This window comes from Pristis pectinata, chromosome 1 (genome assembly GCF_009764475.1).
Source record: "Pristis pectinata isolate sPriPec2 chromosome 1, sPriPec2.1.pri, whole genome shotgun sequence".
Lineage (NCBI taxonomy): Eukaryota > Metazoa > Chordata > Chondrichthyes > Rhinopristiformes > Pristidae > Pristis > Pristis pectinata.
The window spans coordinates 95,471,926-95,485,497 of NC_067405.1; the positions used below are offsets into that span (position 1 = coordinate 95,471,926).

The following is a 13,572-nucleotide window of genomic DNA, read 5'->3' on the forward strand; positions in this document are numbered from 1 at the left end:
TCCTGTCTACCAATACATGTCAAACGAACATAATAAATAGGCCTGTAGTAGACGGCCAGGTGTGCAGTTTCCTGGGGTTGGTGAGTTCTGTGCTGAAGCAGGCATGCAACTACATGGGAGATGTGGCTGGATTATTGTTATTGGGAGCTGATTTCAAATACAGATGTGACTGCAAAAGGGAATTTATGGAAGGCATTTATAAGATAAGGAATACACCTGGAGTTTGCTGAATGTTGTAAATCTTATACTGTTTCTAACTTACGTGAATGCGCTCCTAGACTTTAATTAGCATTTGAATGGAACAAAGAAAAAAATGCCATAATGGCTCCATTTTACATATACTGACATCTCTTCCATTTTAACTGCTTTTAAACTGTATGACATATCAGAAAAACTGCAAAGTTTGTTTGAGGATCACGAGGTTGGAACCAATCCCAGAGCTCTACTAATGACAGTTGGATTTCCTAGCCCCAGAATTCCCAGTATGGAGGATGTGGTAGCTTGTGGCATGGAAGCATTCTGCAGCAGGCAGTATTTTTACACATCTCTGACCCTTTCATATTAATTTTCTGCTGGGAATGGGATGCAGGTGCTCCATGTTCTCCCCTGTGCTGAGGTGAGAAGAGATAGAGCAAGCAATTGTTGATGACGAGTTATAAGTGACCTTTTATTTTCATTATTTCATTGCCTGTCAGCAGAAGCAGCCCATTCCCTTTCACCAACTGAGCAGGAAGGTGTCACTGAGAAACTCCTTTCTGTTGTCATCTACACACACATCCCACCACCAACTCTATCATTTGTCGGGGGTGAGCGAACAAGAAATTTTACAGGGCACCAACTCTTCTGCGTAAACATGCTTAACCTCAGGACTTGTAATGCTGCCAAGGAAGAGGCAAACTGACCAGTCAACATTAGTGATGCACCAGGCTCTCATAAGTTGTATCTCTCCTGTCAGTGTGGAAAAAGTGGACACAATGGCTAAAAAAATGGTTCATGGATGTCTGGTTTCTGAAAGCTTAGAGACTTGTCCAATTGCACTAAATTAATCAGTTGTTAGGAAGTAGTAACAGATTTGTCTTTTCACAATTAAAAGGATTGCAATTTTGCAAAACAATTTATTTCAGAACCGCAGAATGTTCTGTCAATGTAGGAATTGTTGCTGTTACCAGACTTTCCTTCAGCACTCTGCAAAGTTTGCGGTTATCTCTGCTTTAGCCTGTAGGTGGTAGTGCAAAACTATATGAAAAAGCTCGCCACTCATTCTTTGTGGCAATTTGACCAAAAACAAAAGGTAAAATTGTTCAGCCACTGAACCACATGGCATGCTCATTGAGTAGTACTGTATGCTGATTGATGTGGTGTCCTGATTCTGTTGTGCCAAAGGTGCTGATACACTGCAGTAGGATGTCTAGTATATCTTCAGAGACGTTTACACGAAGGATAGCAGCATACATTATTGGCCTGCTGCGTAAAACTAGAACAAGTCGAGGCTTATTTTTAAAACTTACTTACTGGTTTGCAGTGTGTTAGCATCTTGTGCAATAAAGTGTTCAATGTTCTGCTGAGTTATTCCAAAGCTCCAACTGGTAGTCCTATAAGAGATGCTCGAAAAGTAGATGTTTACACTCCTTGGACAAATTTTCAGTGAACTTTTCATTTAATTCTGGGAATCAAAATATCATGATTAGAATAAAAATCATGCATATGAACAAACAAAAGAGATTTTGTGTGCAATTGTGTGTTAATGTTGAATGACATACACCCGTTCAAAAAATGTTGGTCTGAACATTTGAAATTCTGTGGTCATTATTATTTACTTGTTTTGAAGATATTAACTGTGCAAGAACACATTGTGCTGTGTAGTTGAAACATGGCAGAAGTTCTGCCTAGCGACATGACACAGCCGTAAATCCATCTCCTTTTGCTGGGAGAGCATAATCTCAAATGCAAGGCAAGTGTGGTGCAGTTCCCACTGCTACTGGGAGAAATGGAAATGTTACAACTGTGTGAAGGTGTTAGCAGCCTCAAAATGTCAGTGTTACAATGAGAGCAAGAGCTTCTGAAGAATCATCCAAAGGAGTTGCATGAGGAAGGTGGGGTTCAACTGTTGAAACTGGTCTTTAGTATTTTAGATAAACATGTTACTTACAAATAAAGACACAGAGGGAGTGGCATCTGAGGGCTCGCCATAGGACCACAGGTGTGTCTGAAGGAGGTGGCACAAACAGTCATTGCAACCTCCACTGACCCACACACTGCTGTAAAAGGTTTTCTAACTCTCAAGATTAGTCAATGTATACAACAACATTCCTATTCAGCACACACTGACAACGTAAATGCCAAGATGAGTGTGTGAATTATATGCAGCAACACACACTAAATGCTGGAGGAACTCAGCAGGTCAGGCAGCATCTATGGAGGGAAATGAACAGTCAAAGTTTCGGGCCGAGACCCTTCATCAGGACTGGAAAGAAAGAGGGCAGAAGCCAGAATAAAAGGGTGGGGGGAAGGGAGGGGGAGGAGCACAAGCTGGCGGGTGATGGGTGAATCCAGGTGAGGGGGGAAGGTAGGTAGGTGTGGGGAGGGGGAGTGGGAATGATGTGAGAAGCTGGGAGGTGATAGGTAGAAGAGGCAAAGGGCTGCAAAAGATGGAATCTGATAGGAGAGGACAGTAGACCATGGAATAAAGGAGGAGGTGGGGAACCAGAGGGAGGAAGGTGTGGATGATGGGCAGGTTGTGAGGGCAGGGGAGGGGAAAGAGAAGGGGTGAAGGGGAATAAGGGAAAACCAAAAGGGGGGTGGGAAGGGGGGAGTGGTTACCGGAAGTTAGACAGATTGATGTTGATGCCATCAGGTTGGAGACTTCCAAGACAGAATATGAGGTGTTGTTCCTCAAATCTGCATTTAGCCTTAACTTGGCGGTAGGAGAGGCCATGGACAGACATGTCAGTGCGGGAATGGAAAATGGAATTAAAATGGCTGGCCACCAGGAGATCCTGTTCCAGTGGACAGAGCGAAGTACTCGACGAAGCGATCCCCCAATCTGCATTCTCCCTGTTGCCAGTCACTTTAACTCCCCCTCCCACATGATCACTGATATGTCAGTCCTCGGCCTCCTCCACTGCCAGGAGAATTCCAAGTGCAAACTGGAGGAACACCACTTCATTTTCCGTCTTGGAACCTTGCAGCCTAATGGCATGACCATTGAATTTTCCCATTTTAAGTAATCCCCACACCCCCCCCCCCCCCCAACCATGCTTCTTCTTTTCTAGCCTCTCTCTCTTTCTTCTACCCCTTTTTTTCCTCTCTCCTTACCTTTGACCCATTCCCCAGTGGATCTGCACTCCCTTCCTCTCCCACACCTGCCTATCACTATCTTTTACCTGCATCTACCTATCACCACCTTGTTCCCACCCCGCCTCCCCTCTTTTGTCCACCTATCACTGCTCTGCTTCTCCCTCCTATATATTGAGTTGCCCCTTTTCCTATCTTCAGTCCAGAAGAAGGGTCCTGACCCGAAACGTTGACCGCCTGCTTTTCTCCACGGATGCTGCCTGGCCTGCTGAGTTCCTCCAGCATCACAGTGTTTTTTCAAGATGTGCCTGGTGGTGGGATCCCGTTGAGGATGGCAGAAGTTGTGGAGAATGATATGTTGGATGTGGAAGCTCATGGGGTGGTAGGTGATGACAAGGGGAACCCTATCCCTGTAATGTCGGGGGGGGGGGGTGGAATGGGGTGAGGGCAGACGTGCTGGAAATGGAGGAGATGTGGACGAGGGCTGCATTGAAAGCAGTGGAGGGGAATCCCGTTTTCTGAAAAAAGACATCTTGGATGTCTTGGAATGGAAAGCCTCTTGAGAACAGGTGCGGCAGAGACAGAGGAAATGAGAGAAAGGAATAGCATCCTTACAAGTGACAGGGTGGGAAGAGGCACAGTCAAGGTAACTGTGGGAGTCAGTGGGTGTAAAAGATGTCGGTAGATAATCTGCCTTCAGAGATAGAGACAGAAAGATCAAGAAAGGGGAGTGAAGTGTTGGCTTTGGGCCAAGTGAATTCCAGTGCGGGGTGGAAGTTGGTGGTGAAGCTGGTGAAATTGACGAGCTCCGGATGGGTGCAGGAAGCAGCCCCAATGCAGTCGTCAACGTAGCACTGTGCGAATTATATGATTGATTTGGTAACATCAGTGATCACTAAATAAGTTGTACACCTAGTGAAAAAGCAGGTGTACGGTCACCCTCTACCTCCTACTTCCATTTTGCACATTTCCAATTTTACCTTCTTTCCATTTTCTCTTAATCTTACTCAGTCCCTGACACTTCCTCATTTGTCTCATTCTTTTTAAAGTTTCTTTCAATCTCTCCCCCTCCCCTTCTGTTCTAAACTCCTGAGTTGTATTTTCCCTTCTTTTCCTCTCAGGTATCTAACTGAATCAATTCCAGCTTCCTGTTCTGTGCACTGGATATCTCTTGCTCCATTTTACATCCTTCCACTGTTGACTTCTTATTCTTTTATATTTTCCCAACTTTACTTACTCTTTTACCCACCCTATGCTTTTATATCATTCTCGGCTTTGCTATACTGCTTCCTCTCCTGGGGTCATAGAAAAATTAGAACTTTCTTGGACTCCCAGATAATTTGGTATTAATGTCATTCATCGTGGAGAATCATCTTATTATGATAAAGGGAGAGGCCATTTAGTCCCTAGAATCAATGCCAGCTCTCTCAGAGTATTCCCATTAGTCCCATTCCCTGTAACCGATTCTCTCCCATATGCACATCAATTTTCCACTGATTCTCCTGGCATTCACCGACACTAAAGGTAACTTCCAGTGGTCAATTAACTACCTTTGGGACTTGGGAGAAAACTGGAGAACTCGGAGGAAACCTACGTGGTCACAAGGAGAATATACAAACTCCACATAGGGAGTGCCCACAGTCAGAATTGAATCCAGGAGCTGTGAGGCAGCAGCACTTTATGCTGCACCACTGTGCTGCCATAAGGTGCTATGGCTCCAATTCCAGTCTAAAATTAACAGCCCACTATAACATCTAGACAATGCCATATTCGATCCAAGGACTGTTTCCAGCTGAAGCCTTTGTATTGAAGCTAGCGTTGAAATGCTTCTATTAGTAATGCACAGGTACTGGTTATTGAAAAGGTGAAATGAGAATGGAAATTCAGTGAAATTGCCTGTAATTTTTGGCTGCAGTGATGAGCTATCAAGGATGGACTATCGTCACTCCTTCCAGAGTATTGGTGTGCCACCAGTCTTGTCAAATACAAGACTCGAGTAGCCACACGGCAGGGAAACTTGCAAAGATATCATGCGACAACAGAAAACACTGTGGTATAGTTTCCCAGATTAGCTGAACTTCAGATTTTGAACTTCTTCAAGCTTATTGCAATATTGCAAAAATTGAGGGAGATGGCAGCACAAAGCACACTTCCCCCGGCAACAGCTTGTCTAAGCTCAAATTTCAACAGTCATTGATGAATGTTTCATGCAGATAAACATATCATAACAAGATACATTGGGGTAATTAACTAGTGCAAGTTATGCCTAAATGCTTACAAACTGGTGGGAAAAATCAGGTTACAATAAATAAGACCGAACAAATTATGGCTACAATACGAACATCTGTGGATGAATTTCGACAGGTTAATCTGGCCAATCAAAGCACACTTGGAGGAAAGATCAATAATGCTTTGAAGTGGCCAATCCGCATTATCAGTTAATTACTTTTTTCAATTTTTAATGGGTGGAAAACATCAGAAGGGAAAGGACATCTGATCAGGTTTATGCTACAACATGTATGTGATGTGTTTTGCTAATATCATTCTTATGATACTGTCCAGTTTAAGTCACGTAGCCTGAGTTCCCCTGACTGCATGGCTGGGCATGAGAATCAGTTAAGTTCAAAGCTCTGACAAGAATAGAAGAGGAAGGAAAAGTACAAAATAATTTTAAAAAGTGATAAAATCTAATCAGAATGTTTTTTTTAAATGACTGGAAGATATACAAAAATGGCTTTGTCCTGTTTGGTGGTAAGAGCCTGTGAAAATCATTCATTGAATGACAAGGAATAGGATCATTGGACCCTGTACACAATTATTAATGTATTCTAGCCAACAGTAAATCATTGAATTCTTATGGCACAAGAGGCCATTTAACCCATTGAGTGCAGACTGGCTCTTTGTAGAGCAATCCAGACAGTTTCATTCCCCTGCTTTTTCCTATGTGAATTATTTTCCCTCAAGTGCCTATCTAATTCCTTCTTGGAAATCCTGATAGATTCTGTCTACACCACCCCTACAGGTAGTAACTTCCAGTTTAGAACCACTTTCTATTTAAAGAGTGCTTTTCCTCTTATTACACTTGTACCTTTGCCCGTAACTTTGAATGTGTGTCCCAGGTCTTTAAACCAGCCACTGATGGGAACCACTTCTCTCTCTTTACCCTTTTGAATCCTGTCCTGGACATATACAGCTCTATCAAATCACTTTTCTATCTTCCCTGCTCCAACTCCAGCTTCTCCAATATAACCTTATAGCTGGAATTCCTCCTTTCTGGAGCCATTCAAGTCAACTTTTTCTGCACCATCTCCAGTATCTGGATACCCTTCCCATATTGTGTGATGACCACAATAGAATTGGATATTGAAGTTGTGATCAACATTGCTCCCTGCTTTTGCACTCTGTACCTTTATTTTATAAAGCCCACAAACCTAAATGCTTTACCATTTGCCCTCTCAACACGTCCTATAACTTTCACGAATAGATCCCCAGGTCTGCCATTCCTGGTTTAGGGAAATTTACCCAGGCTATATTGTTTCTCTTCATTCTTTCTGCTTGTCACTTCCAGATTTTGTGTCATCTTTAAACACTGAAATTTACCTCTTATACCATTTTCAAATTATTTATATAATAAAAAAGATTTCAATGGAGTGGGCTGCTATGTGTTCTTACCTCCCTCATTCACTCCTTAGCCAAACTTACCTCACCCAAGCCTGGAAAGCCTGGCTTACCTTCCTTGTCTTCAGCATCCCAGAGTCCAATGGCAAGGTCCCAAGCATTGGTAGGGCTTTGAATAAATGGGATGACAAGTGAGTCAGAACAAACCCTTACAGCTGCCAGAACATCTCCGGAAATCTTTAACAGCTGGCAGGTTTGTTGACTGTCAATACTATGAAAGGTCTTTAAATGTTTCAGAAGTTTTTGATATTCAGAAATATTTCAAAACCCAGAAAATATTTTACAAATTAATTTGCTTAAATTTTTTTAAAAAGCCAATAACTTATCAGAACACTTCAAGAATCATTAAGAATTTTTTTAAAAAAAAGTACTAACCTTATTCTTCCTTTCAATCCATGGAAACCAATGGGTTGTGGATCCTGTGTCCAATATAATCTCTAGCAATGTATGTCTCTGAAATCAACATACAGTACATGCTGGAGATAGCAGTTTTCCATTGTGTTCTCCTTAAGACTCCTAAGATCTGAGTGCTGGATGGCACTTAGATGCACTTTTGTATGGAGGCCTCTCTCCAAAAGGAAGATGTATATTGCAATAAATCATTTAAACAATTAGGATTGACCTCACTGTCTCTCACAGGTTTTCCAAGTTTGTCTTCAGCACTTCCCAGTTAATGTATAGCAAGATGCAAAGAACTTGAGTCCTCAGACTATGGACCCAGCACCTGACATCTGCAAAGCCTTCACAATCAGACTTCATGTTGAGGTTCTGGTGCTACATTTGTAATGAAGGTGTACCATATGTGGTTACCATGCATGAGGGGAAGCTGATGGCTTATCTGGAGTGCTCTGCTGAGGTCATTACATTTCCTAGGTTTCCCAGCATTCAGTGTCATATTTCACATCCATTCAAAAAGTGTACATACCATTCTTAGGAGGCTTTGGCTCGCAACATCAAAATGACATCCTTTCTACTTTTAATATCCATTAAACCATCAAATGTGGCTTCCTGAATGCATTGCTCATTTCTTTGAGCTGGCTGCCAAACTTGTTTTACAGAAATTTTTACATCCTGTTCCTGCTGCATCTCTTCTAAGTATATTCCTTTACCACTTTCTCCTTCTCTCATCCCATTCACTTCTCTCTACTCTATTTCTCCCACTACCCTCCAAGTATTTTGAGTGCCCCAATCTAGCATCAATTCATCTCCTAATTACACATTCCCTGAGTCTTCAGCAATAGCACACTATTATCTGCATTTTCAATTAGCATGACCCCACAATTTCTAATGGGATCAGCAACACAACTTGAAGGCAGCTGGAAGTCTCTTTCTGTGTTGGTTCTTTCAGCAGCTTTGGAATTTTAGGCATTTCCCCTTTCACATTCCCCTCGTACTGTAGCAGATACTCAGATTCATTCTCCTTCCCAACTAAATATTCCATTCTGGTACCAGATTGACTGCCAATGTTCTAATACTTGTCGAACTTTTAACATCTCTACAGTACACCAGAGGAAGGAGTAAGTCCATGATTGATGGTATTGCTGAAAAAGGTTTCCTATAGTTTCTTTGAAGAAGCTACGGTCCATTTCCAGGGTTAGGGGATATGTTTAGTGGGTACCTTGTCAAACCTGGCTCCCTCTGGACAACAGACAGGGCTGAAAAGGCACGTATCTTATGAATCTTGTTCTCACTTCCGGTTATCCAATAGATTTTGTGGGCTATTAAATCAATAAAAATGAAGTTTGCAGCTTCCCGAATATGTTTTAGCAAAGGATTCCATTACCTAGAGCAGAGTGGTATTTGTTTTGGGGGGTGGGGGGGGGGGGATGGGCAGGTGGGGTGGAAATTTTCAAAGCATTTTTATTATTTTAGAAACATTGTTTGTCTTAGGACCTGGGACTTGGGAGTCCTAGTTCAGGATTCCCTCAAAGTTAACTTGCAGGTTGAGTTGGTAGTGAGGAAGGCAAATGCATTGTTAGCATTCATTTTGAGAGGATGAGAATATAAAAGCAAGGATGTACTGCTGAGGCTTTAAGGTGTTGGTCAGATCATATTTGAAATATTGTGAGCAATTTGGGCTCCCTATCTAAGAAATGATGTGCGGTCCTGGAGACAGTCCAGAGGAGGTTCACAAGAATGATTCCAGGAATGAAAGGGTTAACATATTGGAAGCATTTGATGTTCCTGGGCCTGTACTCGATGGATTTCAGAAGGATGAGGGGGGGAATCTCATAGAAATCTATCGAATATTGAAAGGACTGGACAGACTGGACATGGAGAGGAAGCTTCCATTCGAAGGAGAGTCGAGGATCCAAGGGCACAGTCTTTATTCTAAGGGATGTCCCTTTAGAACCGAGATGGAATTTCTTCTGCCAGAGGATGGTGAATCTGTGGAATTCATTGCCACAGAAAGCTATGATGGCTAAGTCATTAGGTGTATTTAAGGATGAGATTTATAGGTTCTTGATTGGTAAGGGGGTTAAGGGTTATGGGGAGAAGGTGGGAGAATGGGGTTGAGAGAAAAAAAAAATCAGCCATGATTGAATGGTGGAGCAGATTCGATGGGATGAATGGCCTAATTCTGCTCCTAAATATTAACGTCTTACTAAGTTATGTGCAGAGAGTAACACTGAATGGAAATACAAAAAACCAAAATGTTCTGCAAAAGAAGTAATTTCCAAACAATTTCCAGTGAGGACACTGACTATTTATTTTAGCAATCCATTATTGACTGAAAATTATTAAAATGTGTTATACAGTTCACTTTGCAACATACTCCAAAACAAGGCCTAATCATATGGAAAGTTACACAATAATGCTCAGTTTCCTAAATTTTGTTTATCAAGAGATATTTATCAAGCTCTTGGTAATTTCTCAGATGTTGCTTTTCTGAACAGGTAATAAATGAAAAACTCTTTCTTGCTGAGTATTTCTCATGATAATGAAATATATATTTCTCAATGCTGTAAATATTATCCTGGAGGCTAGGTTGAAGCAGATTCTCAAATTGAAATATGCCACTTCTTGTTGATTAGTTGTTTCTCATAGCAGATTTGGAAAAATATGTTACCACAGATTCAAACAAGTTCCACAACAAAATTTATTAAATGAGTAAATGCCTTTTTACTAGTTACAACCCAGCTGCTAGGCCATGTGCATTTACAAGAGCTACTACACATTATTGTAAATAAATAAGCAATTTAGATCTCTATATTTCAACAGTAAAGAGTTAAACAAAAAAAAAATAAGAACTTACATAAAAAGTACAGCAAAGGGGTTTACAGGTTTTTTTTAAAAAGGCATATGATCAGGTAATAGCATTATCTCAGCATAACAGCCAGCAAAATTGCATGGCCAAAGAGCTTTGCCACATCTTAACTTATTGGACTACTAATCACAGTAACAAATAGAAGTAAACAGAATTGTTAAGCCCTCTGCTATTCTTCTATACAGATGATTCTACTTAGATTAATAAATTAAGCTATTTGAAAAAATAAATTAAGAAACTCTCCTCCCTTTTGCTCAATTATCTGCAAACTAGGTATCTACAAAAATACTTGAAACTTCTTACAACTTAAAAGAATTTGTACGCTCACAGCCTGGTATCAATAGGGCTATTCTTAAAATCCTTAATGTTATTAGTAACATTGATTACAAAGTGCCACAGCTTACCAACATATTCCCTGTGCTCCCACATTTTAAACTACAAGAGTAGTTACAACGTTTCACTCTTCCTTGACACCTCAAAATACCATAAATATTTTGAAATTCTTTTTATCCTAATCTCAGCCATTAGAGCACTGTAAATGGGTAAAGCCTGCATTTTAAGCCTAGGTGAAGCTAGAACTGCTTGGGGAGGTATGTGCTCTTCATCATTCATACACTACCTACAGTATGTTCAACTTCTTTACACTATCCTCCCCAACCAGATTACCATGTGTCAAAAATATTTTAGCACTATTCCTTGTTCTGTGACCCATCTATCCTAGGTGGTGTGTAAACTGGGGTTCATTCAGAAATTTGATAATACCTTTAATTTAAAGCTGATAATACACTGTTTCCATGTTAGCTTTCCCTGCTTTAGGCATTTGTATTGAGCTTTGTTGTCGCCAGTCAAATAAAGCAGCAATGCTCAGTTCAATTCCTTTTACAAACTGCAGTGGCAATCTGTCCACAAACAAAAATTGTGGATACATTCAACACAATGAAAATAGAGTACAGGTATAGGAATTGATACGACATGTAAATTACTGCCATAGCAAATGTTAACAGCAATATTAATAATGCTACAGTTAAATGTATATTTCTGCAGTAATAATTTGGTATCTTTCATTTCCTATTTTGCCATTTGTACATCCGTCTTGGCACTTACCATGCTGTCTTGGAATTGATGAGAAATTCCACCACTCAAAAGTCTGGTGAAAGTTTTAATATTTTGCATGTATTCTGGAGGTGGAATAAAGTGTCAGCTTTCAGCTATTCTCTAGTTCCCAGTAATTTACCTTACTACTAGTGCTGAAAAATGTCATGATGAAAGATAATCTTTAAAGATTTCTCCTGCACAAGGAAAAATACTACTTTATTCTCTCAGGACATTAAGAAATATATATTCCATTACCACATTTCCAAAACATCAATTTTAAACAAACTAAAATCCACCTGTGTTTGAAAATGCTTATTCTACAACACTGGGGACATTTTTAATGAAACCATTGCTTGATTAAATACTCTTTGAATAAAGTGGTTACAGTAAATGACTAAAGGCTTACTCCTCCCCATGTTTTATCCCCACACTGCTTTTCCCGTATATTGTACAAAAGTACTGAAAAGTTTGATGTTTATTTGCTGGCTTGGTTACTGTTTTTTTCTCTTTTTTTGGCAAGTTTCTCTCTTAATTCTTTTGGGCATTTTAAATGAATAGGAAAGTCAATAAAGACATATGGTTTTAAAAGTAATTGTTATTTTGCAAGTACCTGAATCATACACAGATAGCAAGCTGGAATCATTAACTCAAAATATAATGGAAACCAGAAGAGGCAAGGCTGGTGAATGGAGCACACTCTTTGAATTATTGCCAAGTCTCCATCAGTTCAGAAGCCAACTTTTTTCATGTTTCTATCCAAGCAGTTTGTTTTGCTGGCTGTTGCTTTGTTTTTCTGCACGCACACTGTATTTCTCATTGCACTGGGAATCTGTTTCCACCATTAGATCCTTTCTGCAGCAGTTATTAACGCTGTGCATTTTGTTTCCTTTCACAGAGTCCAAGTAGACCACAGTTTGTTTGTCAACTGGATTGTTCAAAAATTGCGTCTGTTACAAAAACAAAGATGAAAGACAGCTATATGAAAGTATCTCTGAGCTGGTTTAAATATTTAGGTAAGTAACAACTGATTCTGCAGGTACACAAACAATCACGTCGCAAAGACATTTTCTTGAATGAAGACATATAACAGATGTGGTTCTTCCCTATTAACAGAGTAGTTTCAGTTTGTACAACATTGAAAAGTGGTTTTTCATAGATGATTTTTTTTACAAGAAGCTGAGCTGTGGTCCTGATTCCTGATTTTCCAACTTTCATGGTGCAAAGCATTAGTTATTGGCAAAACAGCTGCTTTTTGTCGAACAATGTGGTGTACAGCGGGTAGTAATTCAGGCCAGTATGTGTGAAACTGTTACCTCTGAAACCAACTAAACAGAACAATTGATCCCCCCACCCACCCCACTTTAGTCAGTCCACCCTTTTATTTCTTATCAATAGTATTTTGAAGCAATTTTGCTTGTCCTGACAGATGATCTGTTTTAATTACTTTGTGGGGTGGATTTCAGGTCACCACCCACGAAACAAAAAAATATTCCAAATGTCCAAAGATTACGTACATAGATTTCTCAAAAGGTGTAGCCATGACTCCCATTTCTGGTGTTAAGAATCTTCCCACCTCACCTTTGAGGGAGATATCCATGGATGTGTAATCAGAATTTGGGATTCAGCAGAGGCTGGAAATGAAACTCACACCCTGACAATCTGTGAAATCCATAATTCATTTGTAATAATTACAGTAGATAGTTTTCCTGCCTTGAATGTTGAGTGGTAATGGTTGCGTATACCTCTGCATTCTTAAGAAAACCAGTTTAAAGGGTGCTTTCGGTGCAGTGGAAAGCCATGAAGATCAAGAGGTCTGAGGTTCCAACTGCAGAAACTTGAGCACATAAATCTGGGCTGCCACTGCAGTTCAGTATTATCAAAGATGTAGAGTAGTCTTTCGGATACGAATTAAAGGAACGCCCTAAGCAGCCTCTGTGTTGCACAGAAAATATATTGTGGCACTTTTTGATGAAGAACTGGGATTTCTCTCAGTATCCTGGAACAAAATTTCTCCAATAATCAAAAGCACATTACGCAGTCTTTTATCTCATTGGGGCTTGCGTATTCTCGCTGTCTGCAAATAGGTTGCTGCAATTCCTTGCACTGCAGAGATGATTACACTTCAAGAGTACTTCATTGACAGTGTGGCACTTAATGAAAATGTAAACATTTTTGAGTTTTTATTTTTCCTCATGCCCTCTGCCAACATAGTTGATCTCAACTGCATCCCACAACTG

At 40.3% G+C, this 13,572-nt stretch overlaps 1 protein-coding gene across 1 annotated transcript in view; it reads right to left on the reverse strand.

Moving 5' to 3' along the window:
* Positions 1-9,692: 9,692 nt before the first annotated feature.
* The window catches only part of LOC127577027 (cysteine-rich motor neuron 1 protein-like), a 200,976-nt gene continuing 197,096 nt past the window's right edge, over positions 9,693-13,572 (reverse strand). Inside the window, exon 14 of the mRNA XM_052027894.1 lies at positions 9,693-12,282. Within this exon, the coding sequence (XP_051883854.1) occupies positions 12,088-12,282 (195 nt within the window). The 3' untranslated portion in view covers positions 9,693-12,087. The remainder of the gene's footprint in view (positions 12,283-13,572) is intronic.